Source organism: Myripristis murdjan, chromosome 21, assembly GCF_902150065.1.
Source record: "Myripristis murdjan chromosome 21, fMyrMur1.1, whole genome shotgun sequence".
In the NCBI taxonomy this organism is placed as follows: domain Eukaryota; kingdom Metazoa; phylum Chordata; class Actinopteri; order Holocentriformes; family Holocentridae; genus Myripristis; species Myripristis murdjan.
In genome coordinates this window covers 33678799-33706184 of record NC_044000.1, presented here as the reverse complement: position 1 = coordinate 33706184, position 27386 = coordinate 33678799, and the positions used below count along the sequence as shown (strand labels likewise).

At 42.6% G+C, this 27386-nt stretch overlaps 1 protein-coding gene across 1 annotated transcript in view; it reads left to right on the top strand.

The window, feature by feature from the left end:
- The first annotated feature begins 3522 nt into the window (after nt 1–3522).
- htr2aa (5-hydroxytryptamine (serotonin) receptor 2A, genome duplicate a) overlaps nt 3523–27386 on the top strand; it is a 130619-nt gene continuing 106755 nt past the window's right edge. The window contains exon 1 of the mRNA XM_030080265.1: nt 3523–4405. Coding sequence (XP_029936125.1) covers nt 3523–4405 — 883 coding nt within the window. The remainder of the gene's footprint in view (nt 4406–27386) is intronic.

Here is a 27386-nt window from a genome sequence, read left to right as displayed (position 1 = left end):
TCATCAGACAGAGGTGGACCTCCACCTTCACCACAACTCAAGAGGACACCACGGAGCATGATTACAGCACGGTGCTAAAGACAACGTGGTGAAAACAAATGAAATATTATTACTTTTCATAAATACGTTAATAAACATCCAGATTGAAAATTAGTATGCCCTGAGCACTAACGAGAAGGCCAGTTTGTAAACGTGTGTTTTATGTAATGACTTAAAAAACTGGACAAGCCTCAGTTCATCCGGCTGGACGTCCCACAAGTTTCCAAACAGAAAAACTGAAATAAGGTGCAAAAACAAATGACAGCCTCGGTGAATTTTCCAATTTGTGCTCAGCGACACGTCGTCCCGTCATTCGTCACGCGCTCCTCGTTAAGATCGGCGGGTAATTGGGAGCGAGAGCGAGGAGGAGGGGGGACGCAGGAGTCTGGTGATGACAGGAAGATGAATGGAGGAAGAGGCGCCTGATGAAGACGATGATGAAGAACTTCACAGCGGAGAGACGCTCTTCAACTCGCCTGCCTGTGGACCATAACAACAAGCTGTGGTTCTGTTTTCAGCCTCTCGGTGTTTCCACTGGAACTGACAGGCTGCTCTCTGACTTTATGCTAATGAGCTGCTCTGCTCTGCTCTGATTGGTCGTCAATTCAAATTAGAAATTCAATTAGAGATTTGATTCATATATAAAACAGCTCAGCAGCTCTTTGTCAGTTTAGAAAAGAGCAACAATTAAAACAGCAAAATGTAACATTACACACACACACACACACACACACACACACACACACACACATGTTTAGCCAGGTCACTTTGGGGGACATCACACAGACTTACATTCCTTTCCTGAAGACCACGACATACCTAACCCTAACCTTTACCTAATCTCAACCTTAACCTAATCCTAACATTAACCTAATCCTAATATTAACCCTAACCCAACCCTAAATTTAACCTAATCCTAACTTTAATCTAATCCTAATCTTCACCACTGACTCCAGAAAGCAGCTTTTTCCCGATGGGGACACGGCTTTTGTCCTCAGTTTGTGAACCAGTAGTATCACAGAGCGAGAGAGAGAGAGGGAGAGAGAGAGAGAGAGAGAGAGAGAGAGAGAGAGAGAGAGAGAGATGGTTGAGCGAGGTAGACAGTGACTGGAGGGAGAGAGGAGGAACACAAAACACACATTTTGAAAAGGTTTTGAATCAAAGCAGACACAAGAGGCTCTTCCTGGTTCAGGCCTGAGAGAGTCAGTTAGGCCGCATCACAACAAAATAAAAACAATAGTAATATTTATTAAAGGAGCATTTTTTCAGAACGCTACAAAGTGAAATACAACCAGCGAGGAATTCAAGAGCCACGTTCAAACAGAACAAAAGAAAGTGCTTTTTCACATTTCAACTCAATTTGAGTCTTTTCAGAGCGACACAGCCGACACAGGCCGAGCGCTAATGACAGGCTTAACAAACACACAGGGGTTTGTGTGTGTGTGTGTGTGTGTGTGTGTGTGCTGGTTTTCAGATTTGTGGAGCTGCAGAGTTGCTGCTCTGCAATTTTGGAGTAAAAGTCTAAAGAACAGCCGAGGAGAAGCTTTCAGAGCGGCTGAATGGCCAGAACAGCCTTTCTCATGTTATGTAAGCAACACAAAGAGAGTGTGTGTGTGTGCGTGCGTGTGTGTGTGTGTGTGTGTGTTTGTGTGTGTGTGTGTGTGTGTGTGTGTGTGGACAGTGTTCCACTGAGTGTGTTAGCTCTGTGCTCCTGTATGTGTTTATTTGCCTTTCCTTTGTCTGTACATCAGTGTGGCTGCATGCCTGTGTGTGTGTGTGTGTGTGTGTGTGTGTGTGTGTGTGTGTGTGTGTGTGTGTGTGTGACAGGCAGTGAAGGAGGCAGCCCTGAGGCTTGTAGGACCTTTTGAAAGAACCTGATGCGGTGTGAGGAGCACAGATGCATCGTCGGCTCTTATCTCGCTGCACAGATGAAGCTTCTGGCGTTCTTAAGCTTTGACTTCCCACCTCTGCCGTGCTCCTACCTGTGTGAGTGTGTGTGTGTGTGTGTGTGTGTGTGTGTGTGTGTGTGTTCATTCGTGCCATTGAAATCATACAAAAGCAAGACGGGTGAAAGTCATCATGGATATAAATGCTTGTGGTCTTTCTGTCCTGTTCGTGGCGCTGTGGTTTGCCAGTCAGTTTCATTTTACAGACACTGGATATCAAATTAAAAGCACATCATTCCACAAAGGTCCATCAGATTTGAGCCGAGGTATTTTCCTGCTCGAGTTTTGTCTTCTCTACATTTGACATCTGATCCATTACAGAGAACAGATGATCAGTGACAGACTGTGGAGCCTTTCACAATAAAAGCTCAGTCAGCAAAGATGAAAAGAGGAACCTGCTTTCTAAATTTCACAATAAAAGCTGCACCATGAAAAAACCGCAACGAGGACCATTTAGACTCAACTGGCAAAAATCTGGAAGTGTGGAATAAGTCACATGATGCTCTTACGCCCCATGTGTCAGTTGAGTCTACAGGGTCCTCACTTCAGTTGAGTGTAATGTCCCTTTAAAAGCATGCAGTGTGCAGCGTGTTCTCTGGAAAAGATCCCAGCTAACACAGTTACTGTTTGGAAAAAGAAGCTCAGTCACTTTTACTGCAGGACATTTGACATGAGACACTTTGGACTTTTACTGCAGGACATTTTTACTGCACTACTTCTACTTCTACTGCAGTCACATACCAGCAGAGGAACAGTACTTCTACTTCTACTGCAGTCACATACCAGCAGAGGAACAGTACTTCTACTTCTACTGCAGTCACATACCAGCAGAGGAACAGTACTTCTACTTCTACTGCAGTCACATACCAGCAGAGGAACAGTACTTCTACTTCTACTGCAGTCAGATACCAGTTATTGAAAGTTGACTTGAGGTGTGGACCTTTGATGTGTTTTTATCTACTACTAATGACATTTTTGTCTTCCACTTTTAAATGGTGGTTATCTTTAACCATATTGTTTAACTGGTTAAGAATCAGCTGTGGATTTTAGCTGTTATGTAGTCCTGAAAGCGACAAGTCAACTGACAGCGTGGGAAAAATCGCAGCTATCTGTCCAATACTGACTGATCGGGTTACTTTTAACCCTCACCTCTAACTGGATCAAGACGCCTAGCCACCAGACGCCTCATCTGAGAAACAACAGCAGAATCCGAGACTGGACCAGCGTAACTTTACCGAAGCTTGATCACCGCAGCGGGCCCAGTGTTTGGGCCCGTACCGGTAAGTTTCCTACCTGGAGACCTAAGCCTGCTCTAAAGCCAAGAAATCGCCGTGGACTCCCGTTGTGGAGTCCTCGTGTGTAAGTTTACAATCCGTGTCTCTCGTGACTGGCACTACTACTCCACAGGACCGTTTTTAAAGTGTTTAGCCTTCTGTTTACAAGGTAGCCTAACCAGCCGCTAACGAAACAAACACACAACACACCTTTGCTGCCGGAGTTTGTTTCCCTGTTCCCACAGCGACAATCTACCACCACCATGGGTCCACTCACCTCGCCATCCGGGTGTGATCGCTGCCATCAGCTAAGCCAAACCATCCTCTGCAACCGCCGCACCATCGCTGAGCTGGAGGGACGCATATCCGACCTCCACCAACTCCGGGTTGAGGAAGAGTTTATGGAGTCGCTGGTGGTCACCGTGGGAGCCGATGCTGCTACACCTGCAGAAGCCGAGCTGGACACCACCATCCCGATGCCCCCTCAACTCGATATCCCCATCCCAACCACTGCTCCACCCGTCCTAGCCGAAGCCGAGCCCCAGTCCACCATCCAGGTAGCCCAGCCTCCCTCCGGGGGTACCGAAGCCCGCTGGCTACAAGAGGGAGCGAAACCCAAGAAAAAGTCGGCAGTTTTCGCCTGCTTTACCCCCAACCCTAACATCCGCAGCTCAACTCCTGGTCACGGTCCCTGGATCCCAGTTAAAAATAAAAACAGAAGAAATAAGTCGTCCCCATGTTCACCTGCTCCTGCAGATTCTTCAGAGGATATTCCGCTCACAAACCGGTTTAGTTCTCTGGAAGAACAGGACTTCCCTCCGTTTCCCCCTCCGCTGATGCAGCTACGAGTTTCACCTCCACCGCTGCTCAAACCACACAGCTATCGGCGCCGACAGTCACAACGCCCCCGAGCCACCACCGAGAGCTTTCCTGGTCGAGCTGTCCATCGCCAGCCGAAGCGCGCTCCTCCTGCCCGTCGCGACTCGGAACTACCGCTCCACCGCTGGGTCGCTCCTAGTGAGTCTGGGTTGCCTGCTGAATCGGGTTCCGATGAGAAGTGTGCCAGCAGCTCCCCTGTTCTTTTAGTCGGGTCCTCTATGGTTCGTGATGTGCGAATCAACATGTGCTACACATCCTGTCACCCAGGTGCCTGCGCTAATCACCTTAATGACGTCATACCCCCGCTGCTCTGTAAACTCCCCTCTGCCCGTGCCGTTGTGGTTCATTTGGGAGGAATAAATGACCTCAAACAGCAACAGTCAATGAAGCTCAGAGATGACTGCATTCAGCTCATTGACAATATTCTACACTCAAATAAGCAATGCATCATCTCTGGGCCCCTCCCTCCTCCCTCTTTTGGCGATATGAAGTTTAGCCGACTCAGGCAGCTTCATGTGTGGCTTAAAGGTTACTGCAATAGCACTGGCATCCCCTATGCAGATAACTTCACCACCTTTCTTGACAGACCAGAACTCTTCAAGCATGACCGTCTCCACCTGAACCATGCAGGGTCCCGCCTTCTATCCCAGAACATCGACCTCACACTAAGATCCTGCAAAGCTCTCTCCATCTGACTGTCTCCACTCGCTAAATGTAATAGAGACTCCACCCCACTCATCCCCGCTGTCACTTATTGTTTCACAAACGCACCCCCAGCTTTCATTCCAAGTGCTAACAACTATGGGTCTGGGATAAATAATTATAACAATAATCAAATATACAATATTCCGGTTATAAGCAGAAAAAGACCTAAGCACTCAAACAAAAGCCACACTTGTTACTCCACTGCTACTATCACCACTTCAAATTTAATCTCGATTCCTTTGAAACCTTGCATTGCTGCTCCTACCCATGTTTCAAATCCATCACTTAACCCAGACACATTCAAAAGCAGAAATGGTCTAGGAATAATTCATCTGAATATTAGAAGCCTGTCAAAGAACTTGGATTATGTTAAAGTCCTAGTTTTACAGACTGATCCTGACATTTTAGTTTTAAGTGAATCATGGCTACAGGAAAGTATTAAAGATTGTGATGTAAATTTGGCTGGATACAGTTTGTTTAGAGCAGATCGAGCTAGAAGAGGAGGTGGAGTGGCAGTTTTTGCCAAAACTGGTTTAATTGTGTCTGTATTGGACTCTGTTTCTAGGTCTAAATGCTTTGAATTTATTGCTTTAAAAGTTCAACTTGGACCTCTGCCATTGGTGGTTATTGGTGTTTATAGACCTCCATCCGCAGATGTAAATTCTGTGGATGTATTAACAAATCTTATCTCAAAATATATTGATTTTGAAATGCTTGTTTTGGGTGATTTCAATTTGAATTGGATCGACAGCACCTCAAATTATCTAAGGGATCTATGCTCTAATCTCAATTTAACTCAGCTTATAACTGAGCCCACAAGGCCAAATATGAAGGACCTTTCAAAATCAACTTTAATTGACCTTGTTTTCACTAATAGAGCTGATAAAATTATAGCCACTGGAGTTTTTGAACTAGGTAATAGTGATCATTGCCCCATAGCATGTGTAAGGAGAGCAAAAATAGAAAAAACAGGATCTCACACAGTCTCAAAAAGAAATCTCAAGATCTTTAATGAACAACTCTTCTTGGAGGATGTCTCACATAGCCTTGCTGACTTCACAGAAAAAATCACTGATGTGGAGATGGCTCTTGACTGCTTCACAGTTACATTTACTTCAATCATTAATAAACATGCACCCCTCAAGAAATTCAGGATCAAAGACAGAATTGCACCTTGGTTCTCAAAGGAACTATCAACTTTGTTCCGTGAGAAGAACAAAGCCTGGTCTCGTGCGAGGCGTTCAGGTGACCCTGCACACTGGTTGTACTTCAGACAACTTAGGAATAAATGTACTACAGCAGTGAGAAAATCAAAATCTGATTACTATTTAGCTCTAATCACTAGCTCCTCCTCAAACCCAGCCATGTTCTGGAAAGCAGTAAATCTGAACAAAAATAAGACATCTAAATTTCAGCCAAAAATCATTAACACTGGAAATTCTGTGGATTCAGATGACTTAGAGATCTGCCTTATCCTCAACAAGCACTTCACAGATGCTGCACTTTTATTTGAGAGAGAGTATCCAGAGCTTCTTTCAGTCAGTACTGATAGCATTGATGCTGATGCTGATAGTGAGAGTGCTAGGGGTCAAACCAGTTTCTCCTTCCGTTCCTTCACACACAGTGAAGTGCTGAATGCACTACAATCCATAGACCCTAAATGCTCTACTGGTGAGGATAATTTGGATTCCTTCTTTTTAAAGCTCGCAGCCCCTGTTATCACACAGCACCTTGCCAACATTTTTAATCTGTCCATCTCAACTGGAAAATTCCCCATACTATGGAAAACTGCTCATGTAGTCCCCTTACATAAAGGTGGCACAAGGGATGACTTAAACAACTATCGCCCCATCTCCAAATTACCTTGCCTAGCAAAAGTAATGGAATCCTTGGTCAACTCTCAACTCAAGCCTTTTATCTCAGACCACTCACTCTTAAGTCCTTTTCAGTCTGGCTTCAGAGCCAATCATAGTACAATCTCCACCATCACATTGGTGTCAAATGATATAATAACTGCATTAGATAAGAGGTATCACTGCGCTGCTCTTTTTATAGATCTGTCTAAAGCATTTGATACAGTTGATCACCACTTGCTTCTCAGAAAATTAGATGGTATTGGTTTGGATAAAAATGCATGTACCTGGTTTCAGAGCTATTTATTTGATAGACGTCAGTGTGTTAAACTTGGTCATACAAAATCTAAATTTTTGGTAACTAATAGAGGTGTGCCACAAGGTTCTGTCCTGGGCCCCTTACTTTTCACTGTCTATATAAATGATATTGTTTCCTCTGTAAGTGATTGCCATGCTCATTTTTATGCTGATGACACAATTTTATATTGTATCGCGGATTCTGTACAGCTAGCCATCACAAATCTGCAACTTGCTTTTAACTCTTTTCAAGAATCCCTTATCCGACATAAACTACTTCTTAATGCAACTAAGACAAAATTCATGTTGTTTTCCAGATCCCAAAACATTGACTACAATAGTGTGCATTTATACACCAAAACTGGTTCAGAAATCGAGAGAGTCACAGAATACAAATACCTAGGCATCTGGCTTGATGAGGAGTTCTCATTCAAGTTCCATGTGAATGAGCTAGCCTCCAAGTTGCGACAAAAGATTGGCTTTCTGTACAGAAATAAATCAAGTTTTCCAGTACACTCGAGAAAAACAATTGTTGAAGCTGTATTTTTGTCTGTCATGGATTATGGGGATGTAATTTACAAACATGCTGCTGCTTCAACTCTGAAGCCCCTGGACACTGTCTATCACTCTGCCCTTAGATTTATAACTGGCGATAGATATGACACTCATCACTGCTTGCTCTACAAGAAAGTTGGTTGGCCCTCCCTTGAAGAGAGGCGCAAAGGACATTGGCTTTTATTCATCTTTAAAGCCCTTCTTGGTAGACTACCATCATACATCACAAACCTTTTAGCATGGAATTCTGGCACTTACATGACCCGTTCAGCTGACTTATTACTCCTAAAAGTTCCCCGAGCTGGTACCGAACTTGGTAAAACTGCATTCTCCCATAATGCCCCAAACTCGTGGAACACCCTCCAGCACACTCTGAAGATGCAAGCACTCCCCTCTCTTGCACAGTTTAAGACTTTAGTCTCAGAACACTGTGTTTCTGATTGTACTTGTTTTAAATGATTTTCTTATTATATGTATGTGTTATTTTTTTAATGCGCTTGTAAACTCGACGGCATCGAAAATGAGGGTAACCTCAATGTCCATTCGAGGATAAATAAAGGTTGAATGAATGAATACCAGCAGAGGAACAGTACTTCTACTTCTACTGCAGTCACATACCAGCAGAGGAACAGTACTTCTACTTCTACTGCAGTCAGATACCAGCAGAGGAACAGTACTTCTACTTCTACTGCAGTCAGATACCAGCAGAGGAACAGTACTTCTACTTCTACTGCAGTCACATACCAGCAGAGGAACAGTACTTCTACTTCTACTGCAGTCAGATACCAGCAGAGGAACAGTACTTCTACTTCTACTGCAGTCACATACCAGCAGAGGGACAGTACTGGTGCCTGTACTGGTTTCGTGGTGTGTTTAATGTCACACTTCGATAATGCGTGATAATGTTTTCCTGTCATCAGAGCAGCGGCTGATTCTGCACGGTGACACTCGGCTGCTGTTTGAATTGAAAGCTCGACTCAAAGCGAAGTGGAAAGATTTCCTCCCTCTCTCCCTCTCTCTCTCTCTGTCTCCTTCTCTCTCTCTCTCGAGGCGAACGGCCTGACACGCTGTTCTGAGCGTTTCTGACAAAAGACGAAGAAGAGAGAAAAAAAAAAAACAGAGCACATTTTCTTGCCTTTCTTTCACACTTTGCTCCTCGGCGTAATCACACATCGACCGTAAAAACCTGCTTTCTGCTGGCCTGGAAACGTCGGCGGCGTTTATGAATCAAAGGCAGAACTTTTCTTGATAAAGGAAAATTGCTCGCTCATTCATTCCTTTTTTCATTCTGTGCTGCTCCCGTCCTTCAAGAGAGGTTAAATATCTCTGATTATTTCTTTCTCTCCTCGGCTGCAACAAGTGGCACTTGAGCGAGCAGATGGCGGGTCGAGGCGAGCGGCACAGATCTGTGATGGAAGCTGTTGGAGGAGTTTCGCCGCCGCCGCTCGCCGTGTCTCTTTGTTTTGTTGCTGCTTTTCATGCAGAATCACAGACTGTGCATCATCACCAGCACCAAAACTGCATGAAACACCTCACGACCCTTTAGTATTGACAGAGTTTATGAGGATTGGATTATTTAACTCATTTATGGAGTTGTGCACCTGTTCCTGAGCTGTGTGCATGAGGCCATGCAGGGGCCCCTTTTTCATGCACTGATCAGCCAGTTTCCCTTTTACTCCCATTTACTGGTCCAGCTCCAACACACTGAGACAACCAGTCAGACTCCTACAGCCAATAATTAAAAAAAAAAAAAAAAATCATCCCATGTCCAATAATTAATTAATTGCTCTAAGCTGCTGTTTTTTTTTTTTTTCCTTTTTCTGACAATTTGACTTTTTTTTTTTTTTTTTTTTACCTTTATGTGATTTTTTTTTAAACAGGGAATTGACAAACTCATATATAATTGGACAAAAAATAAGACTTCTGTAATAGTTTTCAGGACAGTTAGTTTCCTGTATGTGCATATTAGTCGCTGAAGTTAAATGGAATGGAGACGTCCATTTCAGCTGTTGATCATGTTTTGTTTGTTGTTGGATTGTTATGGATTTTTTTTTCTTTGTTTGTTTTTTTGGTGACCTTCTCAGGGGTTTTTGGGGGATTATTGACTCTTTTCTTTAGTGGAGTTTCTTGCTGCTTGGTGAGTTCGCAGAGGAACAGACATGCAAACTGCTGCAGGTGTTTTAGTTCTGTGATGTTAATAATTGAGTTTCCATGAAGTGTCTGTAGAGGTGTGTATGTGTTGGCTTGGCTATGAAATATTTTTTTTTTCTCCAAACTGAACACAACTGAAACAAAACACATCAGCTAAAACAGTAATCAGAATTAAGTTGTGTTGATCATTATTTACTCAGTGTGATTGTTACTCTTAACGCTCTGGCCGTGACCTTGCTCATGGGCCGTGGAAGAACTGATTAACTTTGCACTCTGATTGGTTGAGGAGGGCGTGGCGGTGGGCGTGGCCTTTGGATGAATATTCAACATGTGAAAGTGGCAGATGTTGACATGTACATGGTGTTAGCGGAGGGTTGCCTCCTCCTTCCCTGAGCTGTTGCAGCTCTTCCTGTGTTTTTAAGGCTCCTCAACATGCAGCCGTGTGTGTGAGTACATGAGGACTGACCGGCCGCCTCTTAATGCGTTTCTCCTGTAGCAGAGCCAGACGCAGCCGTGGCCGACACTGAAATCCTCCTTCATGCTTTTATTCTGCATCAAGGCTGCGGACACTTCTTTCCTGAACATGCAGAGCGGCAGCAAAACACTGGTGTCTTTCAACAAGCTCATTACCAGACTGAGAGGACGGAGAAGCCCCACTCGGCTGATCAATTCCTCCGAGGCGATGGAGCCAAAGTGCTGCAGCAGCTCAGTAAAAAAAAACATAAGAGCTATTCTGCATCAGCTCACAGCTAGTTTCAGTGTATATGAGTGGTTCCACTCCTTATCTGTGAAACTGAGATTGATTTTTGCCAATTTACAAACTGTCAGGCAGAGGAAAAAAAAAAAACAAAAAAACAGAACAAGTACTCGTCAGTTCAATACTCCAGTGACAAAAGTGGGGAAAAGATGAATGTACCAGTGAAAAATGCAGAGAGAGAAAATGAATTACATCTGTGAGGGTGAGTGTATGTGCTCACAGGTGTACATACGATGAGTCACACAGACTATTTTAAGAGACAAACGTGCAGGACAAGACAGGAAGACAGAGAGAAAGAGAGAGACTAAAGCATGTTCTTCAATTAATTTGTCTCATAACGAGCTAATAAATGAACTATGATGACTTTTGTTTAAAGTGTTAAACACGTGACATTTTACACTGAAAAAAACATTCCAAGAATTTTGAGACATTCAAATCAGAAAATAGACAAAACATCATCAGCCTCTCTTCTTCATCCTCTTCATCCTCCACAGTTTGTCGGCAGGTGCGATCTGGCAGGTCAATCAGCTGCGTTGCTTTACGGCACAAAACAGGAAGAGGGCGCTGTTCTTCCAGAGCGAACGGAGCTGAAGCTTTCAGAGTTTCTGGCAGCTTCTGGCAGGAGGTGGAAGGTACAATGGTGTGTTATTTTTACAATCAAATACACACAAGCAGCACTCAGCAAACACACACACACACACACACACACACATATGCACTATATGAAAAAAAAAAACAAATCAGCAGTTAAAAATCAAACAAAAGAACATGTATGCATGAGTATAAATAAAATAAGAAAGACGAATGTGAATGATAAAAAGTCTGTTTTTGTTCAGTGGAATACTCAGTTCTGATTGGTCAGCTGTGGCCCTCTGCCGTCCGACATCCCTGCACACTGACCATCGTTTTCAATAACTAATCAATCCTGTGGACGGTCACTTCAGGCAGGTTTGACAGAGCTCTGGTCCATTTATTCAAGCTAGCTGACAGTGACACCGGCTTCCTCAGCTCTGAGGTCAGTGCTGCAGGTCTCTCTGCTGTCTGAAGCTCATCATCAGACAGTGATGGTGGCCTCCATAGGGGGCGCCGGCGAGCGTCCGCTCTGCTTGTCCCACACACAGGGACGCTGCTTCACCTAAGGGAGCTCAGATGGAGTCCTGCTGTCGCCGTAGATGATCTGCTCGTGAGCTTTCACTCGGTGCACGAGCAGATCCGTCTCCTCTGCAGAGAAGCCTTCTGACCCCTAACCCTAACCGTAACCCTAACACACCTGGCTGTTAAAGGGGGCGGGAGACGGCCTCTGATTGGTTCACTGCATGTTACGCCCAAAACACAGCCAGGATTAATGAAGAGACTCAGTACAAGCCTTTAGAGCCAGAAGCCTGGAGCAAACAGCCTTCTTTACTCGGTTAAAACAGTAAAAGTGACTTGGACACTGAATGAGCTGTGTGCACCTTAAAACATCCAGGTCTAGTTGTTATAACCAACAGAAACTATGGATTATGTTGTAGATTGTGTGTCTCGCTTTAACAGGACAATGTGCAGCCAGACACTCCTTCCTGCAAAATAAACCCCAACAGGGTGACGGTTGGGCTTTATTTTGCTTTAATGACCGGCAGGCTGTGTGTTGCTCCTCACTTAATGTCAGTGTAATGGCTGCTAACTGAATCACTTTCCGATGTGTTATTTGTTGCTGATGAAGCAGCTCTGAATGAAAGCAAATACACAGAGAGAGAGAGAGAGAGAGAGAGGGCGAGAGACACAGACAGCGGAGAGGAGAGCGAGGAGGAAAAACTGAATGAGGCTCATGCAATATGAATCAGCACTGCATCTCTGTCAGGCTCACATCATTATCACACAGAGCCAGGGGCTAATAAATGTACAGAAATGTCAGGTTTATATATAGAAAGCCATCCAAAGAGTCTCACCTGTCTCCACAGAGTCTTATCAGTATTTATTTCAACATTTTTCTGTATTTTCTCTTTGTTTGAACAGCAAGCAAGCAGACAGAAATACTGACAAAAAAAAAAAGAAAACAAAACGAGATGCTCCATGGGAATCAACCCCGTGCACCGTTAAATTAATGCCTTTATTTTATTAATTTCACCTCATTTTATTAGCTCGTTAACATTTATTAATTCCAGTAATTTTTCATCTGCTGCTTAATATTTTAAAATGCCACTAAAATTACCTCAAGACTAAATAAATTATACATTAATCACCAACTCAGTGAGAGAGAGAGAAAGGAAGTTTATTGTATCATTTTTACCGGAGACTTCACGGTTAAACGGGAACTTTTGAAATCTGTCTTGAAACGCCTCACATGAACAGGAGCATCACAAAGGGCTTCACATGAGGCAAATATGGATAAAAATCTGATTAAAACAAGGCAACAGGAAACATGTCATCCCTTTACATACTAGTTTGAGTGGATGGGAGTGGCTGATTTATTTAATCATTGACAGAAAGAGAGAAATGTTTAAAAAAAAATAATAATCAAACAGAAGCATCGATCAAGTGTTGAGGGATGTGGGGGAGACGGAGGAAATCCTTATCGTGTGGTTAATAGCTTTCTCCCGATAAGTGAGTCAGTTTTTAGATACTTCAGATTTATTAGCAGTACTTGAGAAAATAATTGGATTTCTCTTTTGTCTTTCTCTATGGTTTATCGACCAGGATCTAATTAAGAAAAACAGATAAGAGGCTGGAGAAGCTTCTCAGCCGCTGGTGTTAAAAATAGCGGGGCGGTGATCGACCGGGGAACCGAGGAGGTTAGGAAGACAAAAAGGTACAAGGCTTTCCAAAGTGAAGTTAAACATCATTTATTGTATTAGATATTAATTATGATTATCTAAAACTCCACCTGCAGTGTTTTGGCCCTGTGGCCGGCAGCAGGGAATGTCAGTGATGTTACGTAACGTGTTAAACTGAAAATCCACTGCACACAAAATAACGAGAGGAATTAATTTTCCTGCCAGGAAAGAATTACACAAAGAGACCAGAAACAGGAAGTTGGACGAAGAATGGTTCAATTTCCAACTCAAGAGTGGCGCATTCCTCCTGTGAGGGAAGTTTCCATTTTCAGCACAAATTTACTATTTAATCATCAGCAAAACCATATGTTCCCCCTTATTTATTAAGCCTCTCTGTTCATCAGTATTGCATATTTAGAAGTTTTAACCATGAAAAATATTCCCTCTTGCCTTAAATATTTCTCTGAACCTTGCCCTTATTGAAAATGGACACTGATATATGAATATCAATTAGTGGGTGGGGCCTATTTGCATACTCAGGCCCCGCCCACCCCCTGTCTGCTGGCACACCGGGTGATAACCAGAGCTCTGTTCACACAACCAGGAAGTCCCGTCCTGTGACAGATGCAAAATGATGCCATAAGTGTGTGTGTGTGTGTGTGTGTGTGTGTGTGTGTGTGTGTTTTTGTAAATAAAACTTGAGCAGCAGCATCACAACCAGCACAGCTGCTGCTAACGATATGCAAAATAGCACCCTAATGACAGCTGACGGCTGATTGGCTGTGGGATTTGTGGCCCGGGGTCTGAATCACACACACACACACACACACACACACACACACACACACACACCTCCACCTTCAGCAGAGGAGTGTGAAAGCACCTCTCTGCTGACAAACTGAGAGCAGATACAGTCAGGAGAGTCGAGCTCACACATTTTAGGAGAGAAACAGAAGAAAAACACATTTCAGAGATTTTGGCTGGGGACGTTAAAGGAACAGTCAGCATATGGAATCTTTAGTAACATCTAGTGGCAACAAGTAGAACTACGACAACGTCAAGCGATCAGATCACCTGCTCCACAAGTCTCAGTTTGGCAGGTAACTCTCTTATTTTTCTCCATTAATCCAAACAGAGATACTGTTTGGATTAATGGAGAAAAATAAGTTTCAGATTCATTTTGTTGCCAGAATAATGAATTACGACTGACAGCACCAGCTTCAAGCGCACTGCCAGGGACTAGTTTGGATTTGCTCCAACCGTAGCGCTTTGACTCAGAAGTTTCTGTCTGCTTGAGAATATTGACTTTGTTCCCTTTAAAGAGACAGGTTTCATTTTACGCTACATGCAAGAAAGGAGGGTGTCGCTTTAATTGGTCCGAAAGTCTGAACCCTCCAAAGAATGTTTTCACACTGGAAACAAACCGAATCAGACCAAGAACACCATCTTTTTGTCAGACCAAGATTTTTTCCTGGTCAAACCACATTACTTTTCTGAAAAGCAGCAGCACTGTTGTGTTTTCAGAACTTTTTGAAATTAGGGGCAGAGAGTCCTCTGCCAGGGAAAATAGTCCCCAAGGAAACAATTTGCTTCCCACAGCCAATTATCAGCTGTGTGGTTTCTGAATCTTGAGGACTTTGTTTGCCACAAAAGCGGAACATTATAAAACGTCTGTTTCCACCAAAAAAAAAAAAAAAAAAAAAAAAAAAAAAAAAAAAAAATCACGTTTTGATTCTGTGTTGTGAAATCTTTAGTTCCCCTGCAGGATTTGATAAAATAGTTTGTTGACATAAATGTGGAAAAATGTGGGGAAATTGTAGAAATCAGGTCAAACTTTCAAAATCAGTGGAATGGTCCTTTAATGGCCAGTCTGTTATCATGTTATCAGTGCAGTGTGTTATAGATCAGTGGTAAAATTATAAATGATTTCACTGTAGTTTAGCATGTCTGTAGGAACCATTAATGGGCCCAGTATAGAGCCTTGTGGTACACCAAAGTCGACATTCCAATACTGTGGCTTCATATTATTATGGAAGATGCAGTGTGTTCTTTTTCATTAATTAGGAAAATAGTCCCGGGGGAAACATTTTGCTTTCCACAGCCAATTATACGTTGTTATACATTATAAGGCGGCTGTTTCAACCAAAAACTAACATTCTCATTCTATGTTGTGACATCTTTAATTGCATGATTTGATACCTTGTTTGTTAAAAGTTTGTGTAAAATGTGGAGGAGTTGTAGTAAATGGGCCAAGCGTCCTCAGATAAACTTAAAGGTGCACTATGTAAAACTGCACTCTAGGACCCATTAACTGGCAAAAAAAAAAAAAAAAAAAGGAATGAAGCACATTGAGTCTATTTTGTTGTCATTGTTTGCCCGATTCACTTCAATCAATCATAAATTTTGCATAGAGCACCTTTAGCCACTAACTGACCTTTTTATGTGACAAACTTGCCACTACAAAATAATTCCTGTTGATTTGGAACATAATCTTCATACTGTTTTTGTCCACAACCCACGATCTCATCTTCTCAGAATCTGAAGAAACTGTTTTGCCAAAGTTCCTGCGGGGTTCATAAACTGTTTATGAAGAAACTCTTTGAAGAACCTTTGGAGTCACCGGTGGCAGCGGGTTTAAGATCCCCCTAAATCCTTTTGGAAGTCCTTTTTTATTTGAAAACACTACTTCAGAGTGACAGGTAACTTCCCAAAAATACCAAAAGTCAAAACTGGCAGCGAGTCAGTTCAGTCCCAGGCTCACTGAATGTGACGCGACCCTCCTGACATTTGCCTGAAGTGGCAGATGGGCGATGCGCTTGCCGCTCTGGGACTATTTTAAGCTCCTGTGTGAACTGACTGACCTTGTTAATGTGTGTGTGTCGCCTCACGCTGCACCCTGCAGGATCATCACCAACTCCGCCTCGTCTGTCACGGTGGCCCTTTTTTAAATTATGAAGCTAATTATTTTCTAATTACCATCAAACAAACCCACATAGAAAAGCACAGACACGGACACACACACACACACACACACACACACACGCACACACACACACACACACACACACACACACACACACAGAGCTATCTGAAGGGCAGTGTCTAATATGGACTTTGATTGGCAGGTGATATTTGGCAGGGAGAGCCAGGGGAGCGCAGCGTTCCAGTCGATATCCATGACGAAAGGACAAAAACGCTGCACACACACCAATTAAAGAAACATAATACACACCTGCGCACTGTGCTGCATGCATACAGCACACACACACAGATGTGTGAGCCGCTATAAACAACATGGCTTCATTTAGACTAAATTCTGTTTAATTCTGTTCACTGTCCCTGCTGGGTGAAAACCTCCCGACTCCAATTTAGCTGTTTTTCATGTTCTATCTTAAATTTAAACATTAGACATTCCTCGGCAAGATGAGAACCTCTGGATTTATAAACCCTTTTCAGAACCAGCTGGATAAACTCCGAAATCCAGGGATTTTGGAGATGTTTTGGACAGGCGAGGATTTTACCTGACAACAGATATGAAATGTCATACTAAAATATACTAAAAACACTCACACACTGAATATAAAACAGTTGCACATATCAACATGTACATTTGTATATGTATGTCTATGCATACATTTAACAATGTTTCCCTGCTCCATTATCACACTACTTTTATTTTGCATTTTATATTGCTGCTCTGTGGTGTTCTAATTGATTTCATTGACTTTATTTTATTGTCCCTATGAATTTTATTGTGCTTATTTTATTATTTATTATGTCATTTTTCATTTGTTTATATGCACTTCCATATCTTTTACACTTTTATCTGTTTGAAACCCAAGAGTTTGTTCTTTTAACAGCATTCTGTTTGTTTTATATGATAACATATATATGTGTCTTATATTTGCCTTGTATGGGATCATCCTCATCATCTCAGTGCTGTTGATACAGATGTATGTACGTCTCACAGGGGTACACGCACATAGATTTGTCCAGCAGGGTTTTTCCTCTGAAGGCTGGTATCATTAGATGGAAACTGAAAGTCTTTCCCCCATAAGATTTATTCCATTTAGTGTGATAGATCCTCTGAAACAACATTTAGAGACCACAAAACACTTCACTGAAACTCAGGACAATAATAATAACAACATTAAAACATATTCATGCATATTTGTGTGTAATGTGAACCAGAAAACATTTTCCAGGAAAGTTCATGAAAGGTGGAAAAGCTCTCATGAACTGGATATAAGACTCAGGCTGGATGACTTTGTCTGCACATATTTATTGATTTAAGAATGTTATGGATTATTACTTCACCCCTGGCAGTGAGGCCTAATTTCTCGAGCAGCATGTCTCAACACTGCAAACATGAAAAGTGAAGGACACACACACACACACATACACCTTCCAAAGGACATTGTTGCAGGACGCCTTAACCAGAACTTTGACATTTTTAATTCTGTCATAGGGGCCCAGCCAAAGTCTTGATATTATAATTGTGATTATAAGTTTGATTTAATAGAGTTCCTATTAAGCTAAATACATATTTTGTGTAGGTCTATTTCTTTTACTGGGTGTGGACAGTAAGTGTTTTAATAATGTTTGTTTTGACAGTATAAACATGGTTATTAAGAGTATAAACGTGACCTCAAATTCTGTAACTGCAGCAGCTGGGCGCTCTGTGGTCACTGCAGGTTAATTTAGGTCACATGACCTGCTCTTGTCCCAGGTTGCACCAAACATCTCCAGTTAAACTGTACCTGTCTGTCTGGTGATACCTGTTGTTACAGAGGTGGTTTGGTGTGGGCTGTATTTTCAGCAGCACTACGCTATTGAATGATCATAGTAATATTATAGGAATATTATAGGAATACTACAGGCAGCAGTGTGTCTCTATGATCCTCTTGTGCAATCACATGCTGCTTTGATCATGAAGATGATGCCATCGTATACAGGGTATAGGCTACAATACAGGACAGAATTGAGTGTTTGTAGTGTATAGTGTACACCCACTAAAATATTATAGATTTAAGATGAAACTGAACAGAAAAAAAGGGCAAATGCAAATCTGTCTATCTGTTTTTTTTTTTTTTTTTTTTTTTTTTTGGTGGAAACAGACGTTTTATAATGTTCCGCTTTTGTGGCAAACAAAGTCCTCAAGATTCAGAAACCACACAGCTGATAATTGGCTGTGGGAAGCAAATTGTTTCCTTGGGGACTATTCCTCCTGAACCCGCCTGGTGCCAATATATAACCATTAGCTAAAATTTCATGTCATGATGATGTGAAAAGGTGCCACACTAGTCTGTTCACAGTTTGTGCGATGTTGTGTTTGCTACACAGGGAACAAAAAGCCTCTGACTCTGACCACTACTTTTTGTCTGCAGGGTATTTTTCTGTGTGATTACAACGTCTCTCTGACACTCTCTGCTTTCATCTGGAAATCACCTCTGTCCCAGGGTTATATTTTCAGGTTTGTGTACAAGTAATCGCCACCTACAGCCAATTACCAGCGACCAAACACCGGCACATTCTTGCTGTAGCTGAGGAGTTTGTTTGGGTCAGCAAATGTCAAAAAAACACCCACAATTCATCACATTTAGCTGGCAAAATAGTGATTTTTTTTTTGGCTTCTGTGGATGAAAAAAAAATCAGTTTTCTACACCCTTGATTAGAATTGGTATGTTACTGTGCACCTCTTGGTGATAAAGCCTGCAGCGCATTATCCGACTCCTCTGTCTTTCACTGTGTTTGGGGCTCTGGAGCAGCAACAGAGGTCGAGCCCGGAGATGAAGACTGACAAACGCTGCCACATGAGGGGCGACGGCAGGTTGCTGCCAAAAATAGTCCCCACACTGGAATAATAGACGAATCACATCAGTCAAGGGGAGCGTTGGGGGAGGGAAATGGTGGGTGATGTCGGCAATGGAGAGAGGGTGGAAATTAGGAGAAAAGGACTGAAAAAAACCCACAAAAGACCCGAGACATTCTGCCATACAAATGGAAGAAATGAGGGTAAAGAGAGGAGAGGGAGTGAGACGGGAAAAAAAGAAGAGGAGGGGATTCGGCAGAGGTGCTGCACTTCTGCCAGGAACTAATTCTGCTTAATCTTCTTCACCTACTGCTGAGGGAAACAAACTGCCTAATGGGCTTAGAAGGAGAAAGGAGGAGAGAGAGAGCAGAGTGGGAAAGAGAAATAGGGCAAAGGAGGAGAGAGGAGGAGGAGGAGGAAGATAAGAGGTAGAGACAGGGATGTAAAAGGTGGGAAGGGAGAGACGGAGAGCAGAAAACACAGGGTAGTGAGAGGTGAGCAGTGAATGGGGAAGTGAGTGTGACAGGATGGATGGAGGGAGGAAGATGGAGGAGAGAAAGACTGAGAGAACGCCAGAGGGAGGGAGGGAGGGAGGGAGGGGGAGGACGAGTGATTCTTTCCTCTGCTGCATTTTCAGTTTTCATCAAAAGTCACCAGCCCCCCTCAGCTTTCTATGTCGCTTACTGTCCTTTTCTCTCTTACAATCACTTCGACACTTTCCATCCAACAGTTTCCTTCATGAGGCTTTTTAAAATGTCAGAATATCATTGTTAAATTAATTGATAGCTTTCTATAATTACCATAAACACATGAGATGATAGTTAACCCCTTGTAGACTATTGTCGTGAATTCACCTCAAACCACTTCCAGTCTTAAATCAGCCGAGGTGGTGTATGTATCCCACTGATGCTGTTGATACATATTTCACACATACCAAGAATTGTATTGGAAGCACTCTACCACCAATAATTTAGCATCTGCTTGAAGGCAAAAACACAAACAATTTATTTTTGTAGATAACTGTAAATAAATTCGGGCAATAAGGCGTTAAGACTGCTGGAAGCCTCTTAAATACTCTGATGGCATGAATGTTGAGGTTCATCACTGCTAAGGCCATTTTGCAAAACATTATGTCTGAACAATGAAAATGTAAAGTGTAGCAAATCGTCCACATACATATAGGGCCCTATCTTGTGCCACCCGCTATCCGCTGCCACTACCCGCTACCCGCAAATTGCGGATTTAGGAGCTTCCGCTATCCCTAAACGGTATCTTGCGCCACCCGCTACCCGCTATCCGTTATGCCGACTGCATCATTTGCGCCTGGAGGTGTGTCCGTGGGCGTGTTTCATGCGCTATACCTAAAGTTGCTATCTTGCGCACACACTTTAGGGATAGCGGATAGCGGGTGGTCAGGACCACCCGCTATCCGCTTTCCCTAAAGTTTGGGCTGTTAGGAGAGCGCGCCCAGGCGGCTTCAATGCGCCCCGACGGAGCCTCACCACGCACACGGTCGGACTGATACCGGGACGCCGCCGGAATGGACTGAGTATATTACTCATATAGACTGTTTAGAGGAAAGACTGTTTTAATTGGACACTTACGCCAGCACGTTTTATTGTTTTATCATAAGCCAGCAGCTGTGCTATGTTTTTATTTTTAATATTTTATTTGCCCAATCTACCTTGTCAATAAATTAGTTTACACATAGTTCCACCTCTGCCTCTTGGGTGTGTGTGGTGTGACCCGGGGATTTTACTCAATCAGTACAACCTTGTGACACGTCCACTTGGACACATGTGGCTCCACCTCCCGAATTAACTCGCCTATAATATAATATATAATATGTATATAAAGCCAACTTGCTTTAGCCTCAGTAGAAGCCCTGAGAAAATCTACCTCCCTCTCTCCATCGCGGGTTTAGGATTTAGGATTTAGGATAGCGCATCCTGCCCTTAAAGGCAATGGCACCTGGCACATTGATTGGTTTAACTGGCGTAACGCCCAAAACACACCTATGCATAATATAGCGGGTAGCGGAGGTGTTTTGCGGATAGCGGGAGGTGCACAAGATAGCAACTTTTACGGGGGAACGCCTCTTCCTAAATCCTAAATCCGCAAATAGCGGGTTTAGGGAGTCTGGCGCAAGATAGGGCCCATAGTATATACACATATAAACATATAGTCATATACCAGCCCGGCTGCCAGGAAAAAAATGTTGGCATTTTGCATGTCATTTTTCAAAAAACAATTTCGTATAACATGACGTTCACCTGGGAGAGTTCAGTTCCCGTGTAAAGTGAGAGCGAGGTCGTTTTTCATGAGCTAATGTTAATGTAATGATAAAGGGATGATGGGCTCTAGTTTCGCAGACCAGGCGAGGCGGGGGCGTAGCGCAGATGCGCTTCGCCAACTGGGTGTGGCCAGGCGGATTTTCCAAGTTTGGCACGCCGTGCTCGGTGGCGCAAGTACTCCGCCATCCCTCCTACCGGCGGAGGGGAGGAGAGAAGGCGTGGAGTGGGTTTGACACAGCCGATTCACATGTAACCAATCAAATGAGCCCCTGTCCTCGCCTTTAAAATGCGCTGCGTGAAGGCGTAATGAAAGTTTACACAGCTGACATGGAGGTCTATTGCCGCAGGCGGAGCGGAGCCCAGGAGACAGGCGCGGAGCGGAGACCAGCGAGCTGTGCGGACACGTCACCAAAACCTCACAGGCAGGCTTCTGGAATGTCAGGCACATGAACGATGCAATAAATACCGAAAAAAACACTATTCAATGCTACGATCACAATCAGCACATACATATATCTCCATATCAACTGTCCCGTCACAGCTGATGTCAGATCAAAGGAGATTGGCACCGTTTGTGCTGATTGTGAGGTTTTGGTGATGTGCGCCAGTCAGCCAAACTTCCATTGCGCCGGCTCCGCTCCGCCTTGCGCTGAAAGTAGACGTGGTTTCAGATGGCGAGCTTTTGGCGCACCTCGGCGAAGCCTTTTTGCACAAAACTGTCACTGCGCCAAGCCGAATCTGTTGACACCTCCCCCCGCTGCGCCGCCACTCCCATCTCCGCGCAAGTCCGTCTGCGAAACTTGGAGACTGTCCGCCTCTGCCGTTTCGCCGGTCGAAACTAGCTCTGCGCGGGGTTCGCCTCACTGCGCCACCCCGCGCTGCGCCGGGAAACTAGAGCCCGATATGTCATAAAAAGAAGAGTGGGCTCAGCTTTTCCCTCTGGTATCTGCTATCTCTCTTCTACATTATGTTTTATTTCCATCAGCCAACATGCAGGATCTCATTGATTGGTTGGCGACAAATTCACTGATTTAAAATAATAAATCAGATGGTAGCCTAAAATCAAAAAGTAATCTGGCCCCTGTGAAGGTCTCATTTGAATGAATGAGGCCCAACATGAGTCTGACAGCCTGTTTTAAATAGTCTTAAGCAGCACTTTTGTCTTTGAAAGCATATTTGTTGATTTCTTGTTGTTACCCTAAATCTCTGAATGAAAAAAGTTCCTGCAATTAAAATAAAACACAGAGAACATTAGAGATGGTGGTGTTTTCTTTTTCTCCCTGATGTGCAAAAAATAAGCCGAACTGAAATTAAATTCATGACCCAAAAACTACAAGACAAACTGGACTGTGGGTCTGTTCAACTGTTAGACGCCTATAAATAACATCTGCAGCTCTGTCCTGATGATTTCTCTGATTCCTGCCTCCTCTCTGTCTGTCACCTCCCCCTCTCTCTGTCCGTCCGTCCGTCTCTCCCTCCTCCTCCTCGGCTCTCCTGACTCACGCAGCCGGCAGGTTGCAGGCTCAGCCGCCCGTGAAGCCACCTTGCTCGTGGGCTCAACAACCCGGCGCAGGCTCTCAGACACTCAGGTAGTCATGAAGCCGCTGCCAGTGACATGACGGACAGAAAAGGCAAAACGAGGAGAAAACATGACTTTCACTGCGGTGACATTTACTCCATCAAGGTTAATCTAATTTATTTCATCTCCCTCGGTTGTCATCAGAATTTTTAATGTTATGTTATTTTCCTGTCTGTGGGCCTTAAATGTTGTTTGTACCTCAGTTTGACATAATCAACTTCTATTTCCTCAGTTTTTCCTTTGGGGAGATGTAATGTTGTCAGACAGTAAACACAAAGTCAGCTGGAGAAATACTTCTGAGCGATATCACCTGAGTTAAATTAAGTTAATTTATAGATAAAACCCAAAGGGCTAACTCCATCACAGATCTAAAAACCTACCGAGGCAAAAGCAAATGGTGCAGCAACACTATCATAGCTTCATTATGCGGCTGTATTGCACACATAACATCGAGAAAAAAAAACACCAAGTCCTGGAAAACCGGGTTTTACCTAACTGAAATGCAAAATATATGACTGCTAGCAGGAAAACAACATCAGGGAACAACACTGGAACTAATTTTGTCATATTTTTGTGCAGTAGTGAAATCTGGAGGAAGACTTTGAACACTGCAATTCTCCATTTTCAAAAGTGCACCGATCAGTCTGAAGGGGGAACTACATTGTTCATTACACTGCAAACAGAAAAATAAAGGTGCTAACTGGAACCAGAAATGGTTCTTTGGACTGATGCCACAGGTTCCACAAGGAACCTTTTAGCAAGAGGTTCTTTGAGGCACCTTTGGAGCCTCAGAGCAGCAGGAGGTTGGCTGGCACAAGCCCTTTTAGAATCTTATAGCTAGAATTTGTGGACCCAACTGGTTCAGTATAGAACCTTTTTTAAATGGTTCTCTTTAGTAATTTTTCAAAATGAAAGGTTCTCTGAGCGTTTTAAATCAAATGATTGTGTGCAGGTTGAAAACCAACATGAGCATGTTGTTGGCTGGTTCTTCCTTGTTCCTTCACTGGGTTCCAGACGAGCTATTAAAAATGTCAGCTGTGACGCTGTGGCATTTTTCACTGTTTTCTGATGGTTTATAGAGCAAGACATTAATCCATTCACTGAGGAAATAATCTGCACATTAACCCACAAGGAAAATAATTGATAGCTGCTGCCACCACCAAATAACTCCAATAAACATGAAGAACCTTTAGGACTTTAAAGAACCACATTAAGTGTGCAAAGAATGATCTATTAAAGAAAGATTTTTGTTCAGACCCTCCCCTGATCCACAACGCTCGCTCCAGAGTGAGACTGAACAGCAAGGGGGATAAAGGACACCCTTGTCGGGTCCCTCTATTCAAGTGAATGTAATATTGCTGAAAACAGTTTAGGTGTAAAACAACATGATCCAGGCTATAAATGTCAGCTGCTGAACCCAAACTTGCACATTCTGTCAAAAACTTTATTGCACATTTTCTCTGTTTCCACTGAAATGACTCAAGAGTTTCCGGGGAGTTCGAGGGACATTTGTTAAGAACATTAAAAGTCGTTCGATGTTGTAAATATAATGCCATCCTTTTATGAAACCATCTTGCAAGTGATAAAACAGTTGGTAAAGCATCTTGCTAGGATTTTATTATCCCAAATGAATCAGTGACATATGGAAATACCAGCCACACGCAAGTGGATTATATCCTTTTTATGAAACAGATTCCTGAGTGTGTCAGTCTGCAGAGAGTTACAAGTGAACAAACTGAGTTTTGATGACTCGCATATCAAATTGTCCACGCATTAAGTTTGAGAAAACAGGGCAGCATTAAGCATTAAGCATTAAGCATTAACACAAAAGGTCTCAGAATGACATGTTTTAAATTGTTCTCATAATGTTTCATCCTTTAGGTCATTATCCAGTATCTCTGAAGAGTAATTTAAAATAAATCTGGCTTGTAACAAAAACATGTTAAAAATCATTCAACATGTATATAGTTGTATTTCAGGTGTTAGTTTGCATTCTTCTGCAGAATAACTTCTAACATGCTGTATAGATTAAGATCACATTTACAGTAACCAATTATAATTAGTCCAAATATGAGAGTGACAGCCTGAAGTGCTTGGAATAGAAATAAAAACAAACGCTGAGAGGCAGGTTATTTTTTAATGAAGCGTGCTGCAGGATGTCCATGCTCTGAATCCTTTAAACGTCACAATAATTGGCTTACTTTTTAGGCTGTCAGTCATCTTGTACGAGCAGGTGTCAACTGGTTTAAATTGGGGAAGTCTCACACTGGAAAAAACATACTCATTTATTTTTCTGTACATGTTCACACACACACACACACACACACACACACACACACACACACACACACACACACACAAACATGGAGCCCTGAGTCAATGTTTTGCATGAAACAATGGAGCATCACTTTTTAAAAACCTTTTTATAACAGGTTTGTCTGGTTTGTACAATATCTCACTACGTCACACTGAAAATGCCCTGTCAATAAAAGTAGTTTATAAAGTCCTGTTTTATAAGACAATGTAAAACATTAAAAACATACACTAGGCAGCATTATAGGCTGATTCCCGTGATTCCAATGATGTTTGAAGTTTTCCAGTTGGTTTTGACTTTTTTCTTTAAAGAACCATCTGCAGAAATTGCTCTTTAAAGTAACCTCTTGCTAAAAGGTTCTTTGTAGAACCAAAAATGGTTCTTCTATGGCATCACTCCCAAGAATCATGTTTGGTTCCAGTTAGCACTTTAATTTTTTGTGTAAGGACGAAAGACCTCTGCAGTGTTCCCTGTGAATTTAGAGATGACTAGATTCTGAATCCAGCATCCAAACATTAAGGGAAGCATGCTGCGTGTTCATGATGAATCCTCCACCTCGCAGTCCAGCCTGGTCTGAGGTGTTTGGAGTTGAAACTGCTGAGGCTGCTGAGTGTTGAATATTTTCATTGAGCTCCTGCAGACACCTTCTGGTCATGATCTTCTCTTTTAACATACAGACACTCTGGATTCACCACATTCTCTGTGGTGACAGGTCAGTCTTTTTGACCCAAACCCACTGACGAGCTGCTTCAATATTCTGGCCGCAGCACCAGTCACTCAGCTGCTTTCTAGATTTTCTAGCTTTACCTCTCCTGCTTGTCAGACAGCCAGCCAAGAGGTGTGTGAGCTCAATGAAGTGGAAAAGTCCCACCTTGATGTCATTTTCCTAAAGGTTTGAGGACATTGTTTAAGTTAGACATATACTTTCCATTTACATTTCCTTTATATTTTCAGTAAAGTACTGTAGCCTCTTTCCACACACATAGAATCTCTCAATCTCCATGCCCCTTCTCCCTTTAGCTATATTTATGTATAATATATATTTGGGCACAATAAATTATAACCTCAGCAGTTTATGAACTGGGACATTAGGGGTGTGAATAAATAAACTTTTCTTCTTGGTCTCAGCTAAAACTCTTTGAGAGGTGCTCCTTGTCATGCCTAAACTAAAAAAAAAATTTTAACAGACCTCCTGAGAAAATCTGTAGACTTGTGTGTAGTCTCCAACATTAATGCATACAGAGTCAGTTTTAATGCCATTTGTGATCATAGACATTGGAACATACCTGCAGACAGTATACAGTATGTATGCATACACAGGCATGTTCTTATGTCTGCAGAAGTACCTATACTGTATCATGTAAATGTGCTCATAGATATACAGAGAAATGATGATGAATGTATACATGACTGTATACTGTTTTCTCCTTTAGAAAATTATTAATCTTTTTTTTTTTCATCTTTCAAGAGGACTAGAGCAGCATGGCAGTGAAAAGCAACCAAAAAAAAAAAAAAAAAAAACTGGTTCAGATATCTTGTGATATTATGGCAGTAAACATACAGCACACATGTTTATCATGCTGACCATCTGGGATTGCTTTATACCAGCAGATGCCAAAGAGACGAGAGGCAAACAGTGTATGTTGGTGACTGGATACTCATTCACTGTTTAGGAGACATATTTTCTTAAATGTACTGGTGCCAGTTATGATGCCCTTCTCCTTTCCATTATTGCTGCTGGTGTCTGTGCATATTAAATGTAGTTGGAGATATCAGGGATTGTTTTCCTGTCTTTGCTGCCATTCATTTTTGCTCAGTATGAAAAACAACATCCACAGACTGCCTGATCTACAGGATCCATCACAGTGAACATGAAGCCTTAATTTGTTTTTGTGTCAGAGTTTGTTTTGTTGTTGTTTCATTATGCCCGAGCTGAGTGTTTTTATATCTGAGCAAGCGTTACATTAAGCCGTGCTTCCTGTCAATCCCCCGACACCCGCAGGAACAAATGCAAGAGTCCTCTAGGAAATAATTCCTCAAAAAATATGTTGCCTTGGAAACTTTGCTGTCATGATGATGTTTGAAAAAAAAAAAAAGCAGCTAATTTCAAGCTCAGTTTGACAATATAAAATCCAACATGTAGAGCTGAAAATGATAAAAAGAGAATCACAGCATGCA